Raw genomic sequence first — 23220 nt, forward strand, 5'->3', positions numbered from 1 at the left:
CTTTGCACAATTAGTTATTATCTTATCTTTTCTTATATATTACAGACGTTACTTTAAAAAAAGAAGATAATTACGTCCTACGCACCTCATGTGTCAATCTAGTCATGCATGTTAAATTCTGCTAAGTATTTGGTTTTTCTCATTTTCTGCTGATTCAGGCAACCCTTTCCGTTCTATAATGGCACTAGGTAAGAAGGAGAACTTGTATGAATATGTTCTAGCGCTTGGAATAATAAATGTGCCTCTATCTTTTTGTCTTTCTGAGTATTCCATTGTCAAAAGCAACACATGAATCATTTTTAAAAAATAACCAAACAGTTAATTAAACAGTGGTAATGAATAAATTTTTGTTTGATATTGACTAAGGGAAAAAATTCTTACAATATTGAGAAATATGGATGTAAATGTAGAGTTATTCCACTTAGAGCATGGAATGTGTTGCCTGAGCTAGCCAGGAAAACCAGTGACTTTAAGTCATTGGTTTATATGCATGACTGAATGCATGACGAGTAGGACGTAATCATCTTCTTTTTTGAAGTAACGCCTGTATTATATAAGATAAGATAAGATAAGAATGGTAATATGTCATGTTTGGGAATAAAGTCTATTATTCAGTGTTTTTTTCGTTGTTTTTTTTTTCCTCTTATAAGTACGTAAGGAGTGGGCCGGGAGCTAAGTGGTCAAGCACTTGGCTTCCGAACCTCGGGTCCTGGGTTTGAATATCCGTGAAGACTGGGACTTTTAATTTCTGGAATTTTAGGGCGCCCCTGAGTCCGCCCAACTCTAATGGGTACCTGACTTTAGTTGGGGAAAGTAAAGGCGGTTGGTCGTTGTGCTGGCCACATGACACCCTCGTTAACCATTGGTCAAAGAAACAGATAATCTGCCCTATAGATCGCAAGATCTAAAAAGGGAACCTTTTTTTTTTTCTAGATACGTAAGGGGTGTTTTTAGTGCAGTCTACATTTCCGCTAACTTGTGACCTGACCTTAAGTATATCATCACCATTAACTCTTTCTCTCCTACTTGACGATGCCAACGTTGATTTGTATTTATTAAACTAAATTGATTTTTGGATTTATAAACTTTAATTTATGTTGTGTAAAGAGAGAATGTGTTCCCCTATAATTCGATACCAAATATAACATTTTCTGATAACAAACAAAAAAGTTATTAGAGTTTTATCATAATAGGATAGTGAAATACAAATGAGCAAAATGAATAACTCTATGGAAACTAGAAAAATAATTACGGAGAGAAAGAGTTAAATACTATTTTAATCCTGCTCGTGCGACGTGAAATCATTCAGAAAAAAACGACATTTAATTATAGGCCTACAGGAGTTAGTAGTTGATCGAAGTCGCACCATTTCAAGTCTACCTCCTTCTCTCTCTCTCTCTCTCTCTCTCTCTCTCTTTCTCTCTCTCTCTCTCTCTCTGTTAAACACATTCAGTCACCTATTCCCATTCGTTCTCTGATACTCTATTGACCACTTCACTTGACCTCCGTTTCACCCAAAACATTAAAAGCGGACCTTTAGTAGAGGCAAGCAAAGTCATATTAGGGTGGGGGGGGGGGGGTCTGCAATCATTGAAGCGTTCTAGTCTGTGTAGTTTAGGAATTCCCCAACACAAAAATGTCTAGACATAATAGATTGAGCTTTTCAAAACTCACTAGCAGTCAATATTTAAGAACATTTATAACGCAGGAGATTTACTTAATAAAGATTATGGCCAAAACAGAGTTTTTATATAGCCTAGTTATTCTTGTTATTGCACAAAATATCATGTACAGTAAACTCAAGAGTTATGAGTAAGTCTTCTATGTGGATTGTTCAGATTGTTTATTTAAAGTAACTGGGTCAATGGTTATGCATATTTAGTTTGATCTTGACTCTCATATGTTTGCCCGGATAACTAGAGCACTTAACCCTTCTATCTACCCCCCTCCTCTCTTTCTCTCTCTCTCTCTCTCTCTCTCTTTCTCTCGTCTAAATATTTCTCTTTCTCAATATCACGTTTCATTCGCTTAAAAAAAAACAACAACTACTTGTAAATGCAAATGGTCTTTCAAAACATTCGAGGATATTCTGGAAAGAAAAATAAAAGAGTTAATAGTGATGCGTTGGCTGAGAGGTAAAGCGCCCCGGGTTCGAATCCTGGTGAAGACTGGGATTTTTAATTTCCGGATCCTTGGGCGTCTCCTAGTCCACCCAGCTCTAATGGGTACCTGACATTTGACATTATCAAAACTATGTATTAAAATATCTGTATGGCATCTATTGTCGTCTCACACGCTTTCTTTTTGCTACTTCCAAATTAGATGCAATGGAAATCCTTCAGGCAGCTAGAGCTAACCCTAACATCGACAAAAACAGGGTTGCGAAGATAGTGTGGAAACACAAACAAAAGTGGTCCACTCAGCTTTCAATATTTTCAGCAAGAATATCAGAAGCTATGAATTAAAAACTTGTCAACAACTACAAGGCTGTCTCTGACATACAAAACAAAGTCTCGAAAGTTTTGCCGAGATCATTGTATTGTTAGGCTGACTAACGACATGATACTACATAATACATGATTTAAACGCTACGGACGGACAGACAGACCACACAAAACTAATAGCGGCTATTCCCCTTTCGTGGGCCGCTGAAAACATTGTAACCCACAGTAATTCTGACTCGTTAGTGTTAGGGGGTAATGTTCAAATTTAGTGCATTTTTTTTTTTTTTAGAAAGCTTATTTACTCTGTCTGTCTGGTACCAATCTTGTACACTTCTCCCACTTCCCATTGTCGGAGCAAGTTGAAACTTTGCACAATCATTCATTGTCGATGATATCATATGATTAATAAAAAGTTAATATATTTGTAAATTAATTAGTGGTAACAAATATATTTTGTTGCATATAGATAAACGAGATAATTCTTGCAGTATTATATTTATGGCAGTAATTTAGCGTTTCTTTCACATATTTTTTAATATTTTGTTTTATATGTCTGATGTGGCTAAAATACACCACATCATTGTAAATAACTTATATTTATGGCAGTAATTTAGCGGTTCTTTCACTTGTATTTTTTAAATATTTTGTTTGATATGTCTGATGTGGCTAACATACACCACATCATTGTAAATAACTTATATTTATGGCAGTAATTTAGCGGTTCTTTCACTTGTATTTTTTAAATATTTTGTTTGATATGTCTGATGTGGCTAACATACACCACATCATTGTTAATAACTTGTATTGATCCATCTCCAAGAAGTACGTTGATATTATACAGGAATAATTGTGGCTCTCCTGGTAGTTGTTATTGCATCACACGACTTTCGTAAAAGTGCGGTATATCATTATCTGGATCTCATGTTTCGTCTAAAGATGTGAAGAGTTTGTAAATATATATATATCATAAGAGTGGTCAAAACTCAAGACTGAATCTTCTATTTCTCTGGTATATCTTTTTGTTATCTTTACAGCAGTGTATCGTCTCGTAGAGTCCTCTCCTAGGTTGAAAGTACCTGCCGTCAAACTGTAACAAACTAATTCGGTTCGAACTGACGATTTTGTCAATTGTCATCGTAATTTGTGTATTTATTTATTTGTCAGACCAAATTGGCCTGTCACTAAAACTTTGTTCCTAATAGCTGAAAACATTTCCCTTAGGTTGACCCTTACATCCTTGAAACAAAATCTCTTTAAAAATTGTCACAAAAACTAGGAAGATGGTACTTTCGAAACTTTCTTTCAATTCCTACTTACTAACGAAGTAGATGTGGTTCAACAGAAGTCTCAATCAAATAATAAGCCAAGAGTTTAATATGTAATTCTAATCAACCAAAATTGTATTCCAAGGTATAGAAACAATCTTCACAACAGGGTTCAAATCTTTTACCTTCTAAACACAACGCCAACAATTTAGGCTCGGCCCTCGATCTTTTCTTTCTATGACATGTTTGAATAGTAGCGCTTTCATTTTACAAAGCTTAACTCAACTCTGTCTGTCTGTCTGTTTGTCTGGGTGGATTCTATACTCATTTTTCTCCCTTTTTCCATTCTCGGATCAAGATGAAATTTTGCACAATTATTCATCGTCGAAGATAATACACGAATCAATTTTTTTTTTTTAAAGTTAATCATTAAGTGGTAATTTAATAATTTTGTTTTATATATAATTAGGGGAGATACTTCTTGCAATATTGAAAGATATGGCAGCAATTTGACGGTCCTCTCCCCATTATTCAACATAAGCTTTGTTATTTTTTTAAAAAAAGGATATTTTTAAATATTTTGCTAGTTCAAAGATAGCCACAGTGACCTTACTGATGAACTGCAATTAAATCACATGGCAACAAAAACGATGTATAGGCGCACAATGTCTCAGTGATGAAAAATAAATTAAACCCCGATTGTTGAAGATTATCTAACAAATATATGTGTAGATCAAAATAGCATTGTTTTCGTGTCCTCGGGAGAGCAGACCTATCTATGACCTACTTACTTTGCTACATCTTACAAAGATGAAACCAACGTCTGCTGTTTGATAGATTAAGGTTTTCTATTTTTCGTCTGTGCTTTATGTCAGCCCTAGCTTGTGTATGATGTCTCTGCCTCGCCTGACCAACTTATAACTACCGGTACGATGTAAATTTCTGCGCTAAATGGTTTAAAAAAAAAAAAATCACTTCTCTTGTTCCTGTTACCGCACTTGACCTAAATTTGGATGGGTTTATGAATCTCGTGATCTGTGTCCTATATATTCACCTTTCGTATAAACAACTTAATCCATTTATCCAGAATGTATCTTTGAAATGTCAAAAGATAATCCTAGTTGCAATCTTGGTTTGTTTTGATTCAGAAGCTGTACTGCTCCTTCATTCAAAGTATTGGATTCTTTCACATATGACACGAAGAGTCACTTTAAAAAAAAAAGGTTTCCAGCTATATAAAGAAGCCACCCTCGTCCTAGATTTTTCGGACCGACGGGCAGATGAAGTAACGCGCTCATCTGTCTTTATGGCCCACTGTTTACCAAGTAGCCAGCAAAAGCTTAATTTTCCTAACGTCAGGTTCCCATTAGGAGGCGTGGGGGCTGAGTAGCGCTTGGCTTTCAAACCAAGGGGTCCTGGCTGGGTTCGAATCCTGGTGATGACTGGAATATTTAATTTCAGGATCTTTAGGGCGCTTCTGAATCCGCCCAGCTGTAATAGGTACCTGACATTAGTTGGGAAAAAGGAAATGCGATTGGTCATTAACCATGTGCAACAGAAAAAGATGACCTTCACATCATCTTCGTGCTTCATAGATTGCAAGGTCGGAAAGGAGACTTTTACTTTCTTTTTTTGACTGGAACCCATTAGATTGCATTGATTTTCAGGACGCTCTAAAGATGCAGAAGCTCGAAGTCACTTTATTCACTTGGATTTGGACTCACGACTACACACTTAGGGAGTCAGGTCCTTTTTTTTTACTCGCCAGCCACACCATTGTTAAGAATCATATTTATGAAAGTTGACTTTACGTTCAATCAAATTGTATTTCAGCCATCTTTTGGGTGTCTACCCATGTCAACTATGTACCGGCAACATGACTATGTCAAAGAACCAATTCTATCCTTTCTTGCAGGGGCGGCCTGGGTGTCGAAATCGGCCCATGCATTACCTATACAATCCGGCGCATAAATTTGTTCCACGTGATGGGCGTGGTTTCGTGTTTGTCGTAAACATCGTTATTTAAAGTTGGATAATGTAGAGGCGGCCTTAGCGGTACGTGAGGCAGTGGGCTAGGGTCATATGCGGGGTTTAAACCTAACTCTCAACTTAAAATATCATGTTTCATGGTTATAAATGCCTGGAAAGCTTGTAAAATATTAACTCCATGTTCAGGAGTACTGTTTTCAAATGTTATCCACACTGTATTTCACAGTCTAAAGCGTATTGCATCTGAAAGCGTGCAGATAGTGACAATGGAATCTCAATATCTCAAGGCCCTTTCAGACACGTGACTTTTGGCGGTCGCTCCTGTTCGTTACCCTCAAAGGCCGCCTGTGGATAACGACCTAATTGTTATCATTTTCCCAAATGGCCGTATGGCCATACCCCCTCCCCCCCCCCCCCCCCCCCCAGTTTCCTTTGTAATGACACAAGATGCGTAGAAGTTGAGGTTAATCGGGTTTTTCCTAAGTGATGTGACGAGTGATTAAAAAGTAGGATTACGAACTAGAGAGAGTAACGGACAAGACGCCTTAGAGGACGACGCTAGGCTAGCGACGACAGAGGACTGTGCCCTTTTTATTGTTCATTAAATTGTTGAAGTTATCAGCCTGCGTTATCAAGTATATTCTTGATTCATTCTGTTGTTGTGTCTTCTATGAACTCGCATGCACCATTAACATATAGAATCATCAACAAAATAGACCATCAACACCTTGTATATTTTTTTTTCTTGAAAACTAAACAAATGGCTTAAGATAATATCTAGTGTCAGTTCATTTTAAACCAGAGATGTTTAAGATAATAATAGACTGTGAATCTACACTTAATCCTAACCGCCTTCCTTACCAGACCAGGATGTTATTAGCCCTGTTATGTACACCATTGTGGACAGTACGAAGTCATAAGTACGGAACATTTCATGCACAGCTCGATGACATTCGTCCTTCTTACCGGATAGAATACACTTTTAAAGGCGGCAACGTATTTTTAACATATTTAAATTCAAAACTTAAAGTTATCTTTAGTTACTTATTCTTCTGACTTCGGGGGTGTATATGTGTACTGCCAGTGCTCTACTTTGCATGCTTCCAAAAGTCAAGCATTTTTTTTTTAATCCAAAGGTCCCTAGACCCCGCTCTGCTACCAAAGACCTTTGTAAAATCCCTATGTTAATATTTATATTGCCAAATAAAATAAAAAACGAGGCAGTCTTGCCGAGACCAGAGTCCAGGACATTCGCACTATTATCAGCATTTGACGCCTTGGAGGATTCGGGCCAAAAGGCGGAAAACGTTGCAATCTCTGGTGTTTCTAAATGCCACTTGTGACAGTGCATGTCTCTCAAATATTGACGAAGGTAAAAGATCGTCTCTCTAGACGTAAAAGACCACAAAGAGAGATATTTTATGTGTAACCAGCCTTTTAAGCTGCTTAATGGCATGTTGAAAACTGTCCTGGTCACGGTCTAATAGTTTAGCTGATCCGGGTTATTTTAGATGCTATTCCAACATCTGTAGCATACCTAAGAATGTAAAAAAAAAAGGCCATAATGAATTGGTATTCGTATCGCAACAAAATTCATAGTGTTTTGAGATACTGTTAACATCTGTTGACTTATTCATATTAGTATTAAGTCTAGTAACATTGTATCAGTTTAATTATGAGAGAATAGTAAACACCATTAGGTACTTGATTACACCCGTGACCTTAACAACATAGAATAAGAATTATGCTAATGGAAGGTTTATAAGGATATTATTAACTAAACAGACATCGTTACAAAAAAAAAGAGGTTTATATATAATGATTGGACTTCATTTACTCTATTTAAGGACTATAATTTAAACTTCATTATAAAAACGATCATATTCATAGACATAGTTATATAGTTCCAATAAGTTTAACAAAGAAAACCTTTATAACAATAAAGATAGAGCAACAGGAGAATAGAAAGGACACTTCGAAAACAAATTAGGAGACGATCAATGTTAACAACTTAAGCGCTGAGACGACCTGAGACAACATACTTGTGTCTTTTAAGTTCGGGAGACGACCTGAGATAACATACTTGTGTCTTTTAAGTTCGGACTTCTTTACTTGGTGCTAGTTCCAAAGTCAATGTTTCTCAAACTGGACTTATCGTAACTTTGTTTCTCCTTTACTTATCCTATCGGAACAGATATATAGAAGAACGAGAATGCACGTGTTTTGTACGAGATTACTTCAATCCTTCGCAACCTGCACGTTCTGAAATGTTTTTCGTCCTTGACTCTTCTAATGAGCTGTCAAACATTATTGTTTTAATTCATGAGATCAACGGTTTGGATAGAATAGATTTCAAGTGTCATTGTGCCTTCTTTATCCCTTTTAATTTCACCTAGTAGTGCCATAAGGTGTGTCCATTATGTAACCTCTTCACTTACTGCATTGAAAGTTTATGAGAAGCCATGATGTTGAGTCCAGGTTACTAGACATCTCAAGCAGTCATTACCAGACAAATATGGGACCTTCTTTTTTGTACATGTTAAGACATAAGGCGTCTTGACATGATAGCAAACAGCACAGAATTAAGCTGCTAAGGGCTTGGTAAGGGAATGAGTTTATTGGTCTCGACCGATACCAATCGTTATAGTAGCCTCAGAACTGACCTGCGACGTCACAACCTGTGGGGTACTTTAGACCAATAGCTCGTTGCCTCGTCACAAATCTGCAGCCAGGCCTACAATATCGGTTGGTCTCGGTTCATCATAGCGTTGTCATATATAGAAATACTTTTTTTTTTAATGTGGTCTTAATATATAGTCGTCCAATCAACTCAAAGATCTAGCGTCTTTTACAAACTTCGAAACAAAAAAAGGTTAGAGGTTATTACGTTCTTCCGTTCACTCTAGACCCAAACCAGGACATGCTTTAGAGATGTATATATGTTGGAGACACCAGTGGTATTGTTTTGTTTAGAATTGTTTCCCTTGTTGTGACTGCTAAAGAAAACGAAACAGACTTACGGTAACCAACCATAAACGTATGTAGCTACCTACAACGTTGGGCGGGGCTAACAGACGTCTGCTTATAATGATTGTATCGCTATCTAAAGTATTTCGGGGGGGGGGGTGACTTTACGACTTTTCGTGTCGTCTCATCGCATTCATTTTCTAGAACTAACCGACTTGTCATGTGTTGTGTCCTTGCTGTAACCGACACGCTGATTTCAATGCAGTGTGCTGCGCGTGTAGGTCAACTAATGTGTTCCTGTGCATTTGTGTTCTCTCTCTCTCTCTTTCTCTCTACGTGGCCTGGCCTCGAGATCAAATTTGCCACTGGATGGACTCGCGAGATAATTTTGCATTATGGATTTCCAATGGCCTAAGAAAGATTTACTTAGTAAGCCAAAAATTGAAGTTGTAAAACAGTTTTTTTTTGTCTAGTTTTTTTTCTTTTTTTTTTTATATACCCAAAATCTGTTTCTAGATAATTGGAATGGAAACAAGCAATAAAAAAAGATTACTTGAAAAAAACAACAACCCAGAGCTTTATATGGGAAAGAACCGCTAATTACTGCTATTAATCTAAAAATGGCAGGGTTTAGCTCCCTTTTTAGCTTTCTAAAACAAAATTAATTAATTAGTACTAATTGTTTAACTAATTGGTCAATTTTTAGGATTGCTTCGTCTATTGTCATCGACTATGAATAATTATGCAAAATTTTAACGTCATCCGAGAATGGGAAGTAGGAGACATACGTGTCAAAATGTATTGAGGGGATTAAATCAATACATACATCCTCATCTCTTTTTAAGTAGCATTTATTCCCCTTATTTCGATATCGAACACAATAATAAAGCACCAACAATAACTAATTGGTAATATTTTTTTGTTTCTATTGATTCACTTTATTCGAGAATGGGAAATAGGAGAAAAAGTATGTAAAAAAAACAGACAGATAGACAGAGAGACTGATTGAATCAATATAAGCTTTTTTTTTAAAAAAAAAAAAAGAGTCCCAAAATTACATTTTTACAAAGCTTCTATCAACTCACAACGTCAGTCTGGTACACATTTTGTACACGTTAGTTCTCCCACTTCAGGGATTAAGTTGAACCTTTACACTCGCAGTCATTGCCTCTTACAAAACACGAATCAATAAAAAGAAAAAAAAAGTAGCCAATTAAGTAGTGGTATTAATTAATTTTCTTTTATATAGAAAAAGGAAATAAATCTTACAGTATTGCGCCATATAGCCGTAAATGTGCAGTTCTTTCCATTGTATACGTTGTTGTTGTTTTTTTAAGTATTTTCTATATTTTGCTTGTTTTCTGTGAATTGTATATAATATGAAAGTAAAAAGCGCCTCGATGTTAACAAAAACAATATGCATGTATATGTATTTGTGCGTATGAAGTTAAATTATGTAGTAATCATTTATACAATCTTTTTTAAAATTCCAATTATAACAAAAGCTTTCTTTCGAGGATCATATTTAAGTGCGATATTGAAAAATAAAATAGTCATTTTTAAAAGGTCAACAAGGGTTCATGTTTATAAAACAAGGCGGTGGCATAGCAAACCTTTATTTTAAATTATTATCCAGTCCTATTGTTTCTTTGAAAGTTATGAGATATTCAATTAAAATAGAGCCATTTTTAGTCTAACAATTCATCAGAAATTACATTTTTTAAAAGTTTATCCAAAGTACATAGATCTAGTGGAAAATACCAAACGACAAAAGCACTGAACTTGAAGGTATACTCAAGCGATTTTCAGGCATTAGCCGTAACGTAGACTTCCTGTTCCACTAACCAATGTTTACATTTAGACTTAAATAAAAAATCAACAATTGTGTTTGATCCAAGATATTATCTCTGTTAATGTATAGTATAGTGTATAGTACAGCAAGCGTCCTTGAACCTGTTTCGACGGAAAGAAGTCGTCGTGGCAGTGAACGAAAACAGTTTTCAAAGGACGAAGAGGGGAACCCCTGTAAACTTCAGCCTTGACCGTTTTGCAAAGGTCACAGCGCATGCATAATTAAATAAAGCTTGTCCGTAGACTTTCGAATGAGAAATTGTGTTACAATGTGTTCAACCTTTAGGGGTGGGGGAACTAACGCAAAGTTGTTGGTTTTGTTTTATATAGAACCATGTTGCCCAAGGCAATGTAGACTACACAAAGAAGGAGAGGTTTAAATCCTAAGCAAGTAACTGGAGTGCCTCTTTCAAGATCTAAATCTCTCTTTTTACAAATCTTATATTAACTCATTCGTCTATCCAATTAGAATATTTTCCACGCTATTTCTCCCACTTTCCATTCTCGGATCAAGTTGAAATTTTGCATAATTATTTATTGTCCATAACTATTATATATTCCCCAGATATCTCCCCACCCCCCACCAAAAAAAAACCCCACAAAAACTGGTCCACAAAAGTGATTTGACAATATCACACTTTTTATTGATATGAAAGTAGCGCTAAATGGAAAAAAAATTCAATCTTATATATTTATTATTGTTAGTCTAGATTCTAGATGCATTTAAAATTGATTAAACGATTGATTCAAAATAATTGACGCTATTTCACTCAAAATATGATTTATTTTAAAAATATATTTTTCATATTTTACCTATTAAATGTCCGGTTACCTTCTCTGTGTGCCATTTTTTCCCCACTGTGTTGTTAATTTAAAAACAATCATTACCGGTAGCCAGGGAGGTAATCGCCCCTCCGTTAATGCAGACAAGAACACGACAGAGTTATTTCATCTTCTCTGCTTATGGCCCAATTAAGAAAATAGAATAATGACGGGACAGAACGTAAGCGAACAATTTCCGTGACTGTCGTCTGCTGGAGTTGACACACACAAAGACCTTGGAGACAGGCGCAGACGTCAGAGGACATGGTCGGAGACTTACAAGGTTACAGTAGAAACAGGGGAGATCTACAAAATAGTTTTAAAAAAATAAAGATGATGTAACTATGGGAAGGGGTATGACCTATACAATTTCAAACGAGTGACGTACATGTTATAAGATAGTAAGTAGGCTAATAGAGGCAGCAGTGTAGGCATTGTCTAAAATTAGAATGCCGATATCTGTTTAATTACATATATATATACGGATGGATGAAATTTATAAGTGATAAAAGAGGAAATGGGGCTATGTTTTTTTGTGTGGTCTGTCCGTCTGTGCGTCCATTAGTAAAGAAAATTAAAATTCCATAAGACTCTTCGTACTTTAAAATAAAATGATATTTTTGAGATATTTCGTAATTAATAACTGGTGACGACTTACGGAGGACTCAGCCCCCGTTGCCTTGGCGTGGCGCTTCCGTGGAAATGTCCAGGAGTGGAACTAGATGAATAAGAATGGGGAGCGAATAAGGCACGAGAATGGTAACTTGGGTGAGCGCCTTTAAAAATCTCACTTGGGGTCGGAATTGAACAAAAGCCAGCAACCTAGTCCAAAACGATCCACAAAGGGGGCCGACATCAGTGTCCCTTTGGCTGGAGTGGCGGTCCTCGCACGGAAAGTGACGGTTACAGTATAGGAATATGAGACAAAAACTCCCCATGGTTAGCGCTGCCTTCGGCCACTTTATAGCGAGTGGGACCCAGGGACGAGGTGCGGTGTGCCATCTACGTAGTTCGGTCGCCCTAAATCGGTCAATGGCCGTACGGCTGGGAACCCTGAGACGGGATAAAAACCTTCCCAACGATCAACTGGATAATGGCGTCATCGGCTCCGATTCCCTACTAGAGTTTATCGAAGGTAACGACCATCACGCAGCCAACAGTGAAGGGACACTGTATCAATACACGCGCTCCGAGTCGTTAATTGTGTTGACCACATTAAATTATTTTATTTTAAAAGACTGGTTCCAAACTTGTGCAGAGCCAACGGATTAATCTTCGTGTGATGTAATCTAAATTCACTACTCTTACATAGTCACACACACACACACACACACTTATGTACAACACATAAACCCTAAGCATACGCAATAGTATTTTAGGTCTATAGCATACGCATAAAAAAACTACTTTTTGCACAGTGACAATCCAATATATAATTCTATAAAATTGAGAAGTCTGAAGCTTTCTTAACCATAAAATCCAGGGTTACTGTGATTGTCCAGTGTAGACACATAACTCTCGTTTAGTGCTCCATAGTCGAAAAACCACTGAAGCCTGGCAGGTCTTCCCTGACTAGGTTATTTAAATCAACCCTAGGTTATTTCGTCCCCCACCTCCCCAGAGCTTTGTATCAACCTAAACAAGGGCAGTAAACATTCAGATCTAAGATATTAAATCTCCTGTGATTCGGTACTTTTTGTCTTTTATCTGTTAAAGTTCTTTCCAAATTGTAAAATCATTCATACACACACACACAGATACATATTATTATAATAATATTACGTTCTTTATATTCATACACATAAGAATGTTCGAAGCTAGAAAAACATCTGCCTGTTATCGCGATTTTTATCGCTTATAACTAAGTTATAACTTTTCCTAATTGACATATTCTACACATGAACGCCGTCGAAACTTAGATATATACAGTAGAAAAGAAATTTAATTATAGTAGAGGAAAACATTATTGTAAATGAATGATAATGTATATAATGCTAAATGTCCCTGACACAAACGGGGGCCCTAAAAATAAAAAAATAAAAATTGTCTGTATTAAAGAAATAAACTTAACAAATTGTGTAAGTCCATTTTCACAGTATTTTATATTTGATATCAATGAGTCGGTTAAACTGGTAAACTCATTTTCACAGTATTTTATATTTGATATCAATGTGTCGGTTAAACTGGTAAACTCATTTTCACAGTATTTTATGTTTGATATCAATGTGTCGGTTAAACTGGTAAACTCATTTTCACAGTTTTTTATATTTGATATCAATGTGTCGGTTAAACTGGTAAACTCATTTTCACAGTATTTTATGTTTGATATCAATGTGTCGGTTAAACTGGTAAACTCATTTTCGCACTCTTCTTTCATTTTCGTGTCAAAATATATTTTTAAAAATGTTAAGGGAACATTCGCCTTGTTTGACAGATCTACATCCAATCCAGTACATCAGTAATACCTAAACTAAGGCCCTCAGACCCCGGGTTAAATCTGGCTACTATATATATATATATATATATATATCTATATTATAAAGTAGAATGTGAGGGGTATGTATGTATGTATGTATGTATGTTACTTATAGACATCAAAACCGCTTGACCAATCTTGATAAAACTAGGCAGGAATGTTCCTTGGGTACCAACTTAGACCGTAGTGTATGTATTGTAGCCCTAAAACAAACTTAAGACCCTCAAAAAAAAATAAAGCTGTCCGACTCTATTACAGCTATAGTATTTTATGGATCTAGGCCATGTCTACAATGTTGACATGAGAAAAGATAGAAAGGATTTAGACCTACATCTAATTTTAAGAAATACACTTTGCGCAGATAGTTTTTTACTTTGACACATGAAAAGACAAAAGAAGATCCATTGATTTCATTATATAATAAAATTAACCTTCAATTTTGTGTTTCAAAAGCATTTTTTACATTAATTAGTTCCTGATATCTGTGATTACAGATTTCCTGACGAACATTCTTTCATTAGACAATTCCGTAATGAATCGCGTACTAAATATTAATTCGTTTAATTGTTTACTTTATAATCCCATCCCTAGATCTAAAACTCTAATTCAACTCTAAGATGATAAAACTTCTCTTCGAACAGATAGTTTTATACTTTAACACATAAACATATTAATTAAAGTCCATTCAATTCAAATTTTGATCAAATAAACATTCAAATTTGGTTTTCTAAAGCTACATTCGTTTACGAAAGCTGCGAAGCCGAGTTGAGATAGGCCTAGATCTATATTCATTCATGAATCGCGTACTAAACATTATTTCGTTTAATTGTTCACTTTATAATCCCATTCATTTAACAAAGCTATCGCTCTTTTCGTTTTTAATAGATAAGAATGTATCGACTTCCTTCGGGTAAACCCATTTTCTCAAAACTAATTTTATTTTCGTAGCGAAACCGAAATAACGTGAAAGGATCATTAGCTACGTTTAACATACATCTAAATCCAATCCACTAGATTATCCAAAAGCATTTTTTACATAAATTAGTTCCTGATATCTACAGATTTCCTGGCGAACATTCTTTCATTAGACATTACCAAATGGTTACACATCTCTCTTCTGAGGTCTGAGTCTATTCCTAGGCCTAGGTCTAAAACTCTTACTGAACTCTAAGATGATAAAACTTCTTTTCGCAAAGATAGTTTTATGCTTTAACACATAAACATACTAATTATTGTCCATTCATTTGATATTTTAATCAAATTAACATTCAAATTTGTTTTTCTAAAGCATTTCTAATACATTCGTTCGCTGTTCGCTAAAGCTGCGTAGCCGTGTTGAGATAGGCCTATATTCATTCATGAAAAAAAGTTCACGCATGCGCAGCACAGAACTCTAAATTAGTGTAGATTTAGATCTACGTCTACCTCAAGATCTACTTTATACTTTATACACATGAACATACAAAATTTAGTCTATTCATCTCAAATTTTAATCAAATATATGTAGGCCTACAAGCAAATGTTTTAATTTGAAAAAAAAAAATGGATTTAATTAAGCCTATTAGCTATTTTGATTTGATAGCTTCATTCACACTATTTTTACATTGACACATTCGCTTTACTTATTACATTATTATTTCGTTTAATTGTTTACAAAACACTCTCAGTGACTATATCGAAAGTAATGCGCAAATAAAGACCCGCGGGTCGCGGGTAAACATATGTCTAGTATATATATATATATATATATATATATATATATATATATATATATATATATATATATACTAGCCTGGCATTACCCGCGGCCTGCGGGTCTAAGTTTGTGTTTACTAATGTAGTGGATTGGATTTAGATGTATGTAAAACTTAGCTAATGATCCTTTCACATTATTTCTCTTTCGCTACGAAAATAAAATTAGTTTTGTGAAAATGGGTTTATCCGAAGCCGATACATTCATATCTAGTAAAAACGAAAAGAGCGATAGCTTTGTTAAATGAATGGGATTATAAAGTGAACAATTAAACGAAATAATTTTTAGTACGCGATTCATGAATGAATATAGATCTAGGCCTTTAACTCGGCTTCGCAGCTTTCGTAAACGAATGTAGCTTTAGAAAACCAAATTTGAATGTTTATTTGATCAAAATATGAAATGAATGGACTTTAATTAATATGTCTATGTGTTAAAGTATAAAACTATCTGTTCGAAGAGAAGTTTTATCATCTTAGAGTTGAATTAGAGTTTTAGATCTAGGGATGGGATTATAAAGTAAACAATTAAACGAATTAATATTTAGTACGCGATTCATTACGGAATTGTCTAATGAAAGAATGTTCGTCAGGAAATCTGTAATCACAGATATAAGGAACTAATTAATGTAAAAAATGCTTTTGAAACACAAAATTGAAGGTTAATTTTATTATATAATGAAATCAATGGATCTTCTTTTGTATTTTCATGTGTCAAAGTAAAAAACTATCTGCGCAAAGTGTATTTCTTAAAATTAGATCTAGGTCTAAATCCTTTCTATCTTTTCTCATGTCAACATTGTAGACATGGCCTAGATCCATAAAATACTATAGCTGTAATAGAGTCGGACAACTTTATTTTTTTTTGAGGGTCTTAAGTTTGTTTTAGGGCTACAATACATACACTACGGTCTAAGTTGGTACCCAAGGAACATTCCTGCCTAGTTTTATCAAGATTGGTCAAGCGGTTTTGATGTCTATAAGTAACATACATACATACATACATACATACCCCTCACATTCTACTTTATAATATAGATAAATAGATAGATAGATATAAAAATGTATAAGGGTTAATGTACATTAGAAACATATTATTGACCTTCTCTTTCTATATCTTGTCATGCTTAAAACTAATAGCCCTAGAACACCTTGTTTGACAATATGATTTGTTATTCTTTTCAGCGACATTGAAATACAGTGTGTGATAATGACTTTGGAGCATGATTCCTTCTAAAGAGTTTGGCCTCTGACTTTGAGGCCTGTCAACTTGCCGTAGTACTAATTGGTCTCTCTTTTGAAGATAAAAAAAAAAACAACCTTTAAAAAAATACCAAAATTAGCAACTCCAAATTAAACTTTACACATAGGCAACAAAAAAAAAGTCTGGATCCTCGATTCGTGAAAAGAAACAATGCCACCGGATGTCTATTCCAATTCGACGACGCCGGAGCAGCGCAGCCCCGCTGCGGTGGAGAATATCGGAGAGGACGACAGCCAGACGGTGACCATAGTTGTGAGCCTGTCCGTGGTGGCTGTCATCCTCGGCGTCTGCGCCATCATGTGCTATCGGGAGGTCAACCGTCGGCGCAAGGAGACCTTGATCGTCGAAGAGTTTGCCAGGAGAGAGTCCATCAAAAAGTCCATACAGGAAAAATTACAACAGGTAAAGGCATGTGTATCCGTCTACTATAGGCTGGATCGGGTAAGAGAGAGACCAATCGTAAGAGTAGGCCTGACCAATAACCTGCAACGTCGCAACCTGTGGGCAGCTTAAACCAATAGCTTTTTGCCACGTCACAGCTCTGTACGACGTTGCAATGAGCTATTGGTCTCCACTGCCCACAGGTTGCGATGTTGTAGGTCAGTGTTGAGGCATACTATTGGTCTCGGTTGGAGTAGCCCATTTCTATTCAATATAAAGACTACATAATAGCTTCCAAATAATTCAACAAATATCTATGTTTGACTAAGTTTGTACTCCCTAAAAACGTCACTTTAGTGTTGGCGCCTTTAAGATTGTCTGTGAAGTGTGAGTCAAGTGTTGTGACGTGCGCTCGGGTCTGGGTGGCATATGTGACCTCTGTCAAGAAAACTGCTATACTAGTGAACACTGCAGATCAGGAATCTGGATGGCAATGCAAAGTTTTCCCCTTGTCCTTCATGGCCGAATTAGTTGAATTTGAGTGCGCAGAGCTCGTGCCCTGCTCTGGACTGTCCACTATTTCGCAATGATTAATACATAGTTTCTATCATAATTTTTTCATAGTGCTGTATATATGTGATAGGTATGTATCATTCATTGTATCAGCACTTAACTTCACATTTGTATTCGCTGAACTTTGCAAATACATGATTAGATCACTAAAAATGATTAAATTACTAAAAATGATTAAATCACTAAAATGACTACTTCTCACTTCTATGAATGTTTAGATTAAATGTGAATCACTCGGTACCGGTGTGCCATTGTTGTTTTTTTTTTTGTTTTTTTTTTATTTTATTACCGGTATATTTAGTTTCATTCCTAACTAAGAAGTCACAGACGAAGTAAAGTTTTAGAATCATTTATGGTCTATTTGTCGCTCAATTCTACAAAAATAGTTTTTTCTTCTAATTTAATCTTCTTCCTACTTATACATATGTGTCTTTTATGTACGTTTCAGCTTCAGTGTGAGGACGAATCTGATTCCTACAAGGAACACATGGAGACCAAAGTTCCTGCAGTGACATTCAGTGAGGTGGTGCAGATCAACACTGCCGTCACTCCTTACAGCTCCACTGACGAACTGAACACTCCACAGCCGCCTAGTCCGCAGCCACGCCAGACTCGCAAGCGCCCTCAGCGGTCGCACCACATGTACCAGAGCTACTTCGACAACATCGTCAAGACGCAGGAGCAAACAAGGAAGATCGTCGTCAAGCTTCAGCAGCAGCAGCAAGAGATCGCTGCCAAAGAAGCTAACCAGACGGCAGTCTTGCTGCCTTCCCAGCCGTCTGTACAGTTGTCTCGCTTGGACAACATCATCATCGAGCAATCTCTTCTAGTTCTCAGAAGCTCAAACAAACACCTCAAGGACGATATTTCGCAACACCCTTTGGGAATCCCTTTGAAGAAGCCCAGACGTTCACTTTATACATTCATCAGCGGAAAGCTGCATCGCCGCCCCGATTTCTCCAGCCCCGAAGAAAGAAACTCCACAAGTGTGGCACTAGTCAAAGGCAGTCAACTAAACTCTACCAACAAGCAATATTCTGATATCATAGTGGAAGATAATGGATAGTTTAAAGATACATTTTAGCTGTCAAATTATATTATAAATTGCATTTGCTTTATTGCCTCATAGCTACGTACAAACTTAGCAATATCCTTAAAATTCTTACTTGACTTGAAGACACTGCCTTATTTCTTGGGCCCATGGATTCCTCTGAAAAAAATCGAAACTCTAGATTTGTACATATTTTTTTCTTCTTTTGACATTAATATTCTTCAAAGAAAGAACATTTGTGCTGGAGTTTTTAAACAAATAATTCATCATGTGTGCGTGTTTGTGTGTCTATATATTAGGGAATTGTGCTTATAGTAAATGTGAAGATTTTATTCCAACTAGCGTTATAAAGTCAAAGTTAAGTATCAAGTAAGAAATATTCTCGTAGTTATTCACTAGATGTTCGTCTACAATCTTGACCTGATAGTTGATTCGAATGGACTAATTTAGTTTCAAGGCACTCGTAATGAACATTGAAGCATTTCATCTGATACCTGTTTATATGAAAACTATAACTTTCGGTATTTTACCTCATAAATTACTGACGTTCATTAAGACTAAGACTGCTTTATTGATCCTTACGGAAATTTGTTGTGATTACAAGGACTCTTTTCTCATATAAAGACAACACAACAGAAACAAACACATAAATACAACAGACACAACCTAAAGAGTTCATTCAGCGGCTACGTCATAGAATTCAAAGTATTACTGAAGTCGTTTAGATGGGATCACTTCAATAAATGGTTGTTGTTGTTGTTTTTTTTTTGTGTGTGGTTTCTTTTAGACTCATAACAGTAGGTCGAATTAATCAAGGTCTTGGAATGACAAAAATATACTTTCTGGTTATGAGCACTCTATTAATAGCCCATGCTTCTTGGACCCCTACCGAAAAATTAGACTTAAACGCTCAAGCACCAAAATGAGATCATTAGATTTTCGAAGACCTTCCTACAAGGAACTGTAACAGGAGAAAGAATAAAAGTTTGGCAGAAGAAACTTTGGAAAGACATTAACAAGGGTTGAACAGCTCGAACACGGGATAAGGATAAAATGAAATAAAGACATAAGAAAGAACTGATCTGCAAAGTGTAGGCCTATTTGTGGGGCCAAACTGATCCAACACATTGACGAAGCTAGCAAAATATTTTTTTCAAGACTATAATGAGAAAGAAATTCATGCTGCTTCATTGAAAACTCACAACGTGAGAGATAAATGTTTATGTTAATCATTTTTCTTACTACTTTTGAAGATCAATTGTATTACATAATAAGAAACATAATTAAAAGAACAATATTAAATATTACATTTAATTATTCGCGATTTTCTTGACCCTGACTTCATCCTTTCCCTTTATTTCTTTAATACTACTTTCTTCACAAACATTCGTTATTTAATGTGGAACTGCAAACAGTGGTCATTTATTTCCAATAGTGTGGATAGGCCTGAAATAATGAATATCTAACAGCCTACCAAATGGAAAGGATAGCTCACAAAATGTTAGTGATAGCCCTATGAAATGGTAACGATGGCCCTGGAAATGGTTACGATGGCCAAGGAAATGATAATTTAGTCAGACGATGTTGGCTAATTGATAAGTCATTAACATAATTTCTAAAACAAATCTTCAGCCAAGCTTGACGATTAAAAAATATTATAGATTTTACGTTTTGCAATAAAAAGCTGTAATCCAAGGCTTCTTGATAAGTTCAGACATAATGATTTATATCTCGATTATCTGTTCAATTAAATAAGGAAAAATAATTAAAACATTTCTTACGTTTTCAGAATGGCTTGTAATTGTTCTGGAATTTAATCCTCGCGCTTTTACCGGAAGTATGCATCCATTTTCAATCTAAGTTCGCTCGTAACTGAGATGCAATTCCTGTGATAAATATTCTAAGGTTATTATTTCAAATGAAAACATATACAATGTTAACATTTACATGCTGAGATCGTGTGGTCGACGTTTTAAAAAAATTGGTAAGAATATTGTTAGTATACTTCCTAACTGGTAATGGTTTTGCCCACAGATATTATTATCTAGACGTCTTCTTGAGTGTCTCAATGTCTCTATGTTTAATACAATGCATAGTGGGCCCTACCTATTGTTTCATATTATAGTCTAATTGTTTACGGGAATGTTATGAAAACAACAATCTTCCCAATGCTACTGTCTTTCTTCTGTGTATATTGTAGTTCATGTTTCTTGTAAGTTAGTTGCAGTGTGGTTTTATAAATGACCTCCACCCTTTTTCCCCAGAAATTTTAAATATGCCATTTCAAGGTTCTTTTTGCATGATTTACCTTCCATTTACATAACTTTATGTGCGTCTCTTTGTGTTTCATTTAATATTTTTTTCTTGAGTTGTGTTTATGTATAATATTGTTTTTTTGGGGTGTTGATATGTATTGACTTAAAATGCAATTATAATGATAACACTAGTTGTAAACATGAGCCTAAAATATGTCCATGATAGCTACTTTCCCATATGGCTATATCATATCGCGTCTGTTCTTATAACTTCGCCACAAAAACAAATTAACCACATCATTGTGGAAATATGTTAGGTGTTCAAGATGCTGCTTAACATGATTCAATTTCTGTTGGTGGTGGATGTTCTAACTTATGCCCCTTCAAAGTCTAGTGCTGTTGTTCAAGACAGCACTTGGAATTGAAACCTCCCATAACAAAGAGGAAGAGATAGGAGATGTAATTCGCTCCCTTATTTTGTGGATGTGAACTTGAACTTTAAGGAACTATTATGAACTGTAGAATGGAATGAAGAGAACAAAAATGAATGTGTACATGTTTGCAAACCACCTTCGATAATGATTTATAACTGAGATGCTGTATCGTTACTAATAAGAATTTTTTTTAAAATTTCAACCAAAGATCTTTGGCAATAATCATCTTACAGGCTTAATAGCAAAGTCTGATTTTAAACTTATGTTTACTTGTTGAACTATGTGCGTGTACACTAATGGACTAGCACTTCAAATCAGATGTTGATTTAATGACTTAAATTAAGTTATTTTTATGTAATTCATGACTGAAACATGAAGTCACATGTAATCCTAATGACTTTATAATTTCCTTAGCTTATTGTATCTGACATCATTAATAATATACATTTATTTGTTTATGTTTAAGCCCAGCATATATAAATAAGAACGCGAGATATTATTCATTGACAGCTTAGAAGGCCAACTAGATCATTGCTTTATGTAGGCCTATTCATAAGTGTGTCATTTCATAATTCTTAGTAAGCAACTCAATATAAAACCAATCTAAGTATTAATAGTGAACAAAACTACACCTAAGATAATTTGTACACGCTTGTTTTAATTCTAAAACTTACAGAAAAATCAAGAAACGGATTAAAGAAAATCCACAAAATCTAACGTACCGGTAATTTCAATGTTTTGAATAAGAACATGTAACTATAGACTCTAGAGAGAAATGATGACACAAATATTATTGGTGTATAAACGCTTAGTGGTTTGAACATAAAGCACAAGATGACCTGTTCATTGAAACCAACTTGATAAGAAAAACAAAGTAGCTAATAATGTTTATTTTATAGGCTACATATATGAATAATGTATAATATTAATGACAAAGCAATTCTATTGCAAAGTTTATTCAACTTGTTTAAGTTAACAATTATCGCCTTGACTTATTGGCGGAGATTTATATTTCGTAACTCGGTAGAACTTAACCTATATATCTGAGTTTCTTCCGGAAATGCAATTTAGATCCAAAAATTTTTCCATTCGATAACAAACTTTACACCAGTCACTTATCACTGTTGACAGTTCCGGACTTAAGCTTGATAAAGCCTGGAGCTATTTGAGATATGGCGCCCTTTGTAAATCCAAATATTGTTTCTCAATGCCTAATATGATTTTCGGATACTTAGAAGGTTAAACTCTGACTTAAACTAATATACATTGAAGAAATATATAGATAGTGAAATAATTCACCTTTACCTTCCAATCATTATTATAGTTATTCCTAATATGTATTTAACTTTGGAAGACCCCTAGAAAGAAGGGATCCCAAACTATAGCTTGTGTACCCTATTCGTAGGCCTAAGTCCTCGAGTGATTGTAGAAGTGTCTAAGTTAACAGGAAATGAAAAAAAAAAAAGATTTCGTTCAAATATTATTGTTCCATAATGTTCATTGCTGTTGTACCCCCTTCATGCTCAAATTTGTTTGTTATTCAATTAATGTGTCAACACGAAAGATGTGTGTTCTGCTTCTTCACGTCTGTATATACAACAAATGTGCAGATAGCAATACTTAACGTGTATACCATGTATAGAAGACCAAAGAATTCAACAAGAGACCATAAAACAAAAACATTGTGTTATCTCGA

The 23220-nt window shown here is 35.3% G+C and overlaps 1 protein-coding gene across 3 annotated transcripts in view; it reads left to right on the forward strand.

Annotated features, from left to right (window-relative positions):
* The window catches only part of LOC106054108 (uncharacterized), a 38915-nt gene extending 15695 nt beyond the window's left edge, over positions 1 to 23220 (forward strand). For all 3 annotated transcript variants that reach the window (XM_013209840.2, XM_013209841.2, XM_056026551.1), the window contains 2 exons: positions 16752 to 17232; positions 18233 to 23220. In XM_013209840.2, the coding sequence (XP_013065294.2) occupies positions 16981 to 17232; positions 18233 to 18850 (870 nt within the window). In that variant the 5' untranslated portion in view covers positions 16752 to 16980 and the 3' untranslated portion in view covers positions 18851 to 23220. The remainder of the gene's footprint in view (positions 1 to 16751; positions 17233 to 18232) is intronic.

This window comes from Biomphalaria glabrata, chromosome 4, assembly GCF_947242115.1.
Source record: "Biomphalaria glabrata chromosome 4, xgBioGlab47.1, whole genome shotgun sequence".
Classification (NCBI taxonomy): Eukaryota; Metazoa; Mollusca; class Gastropoda; family Planorbidae; genus Biomphalaria; species Biomphalaria glabrata.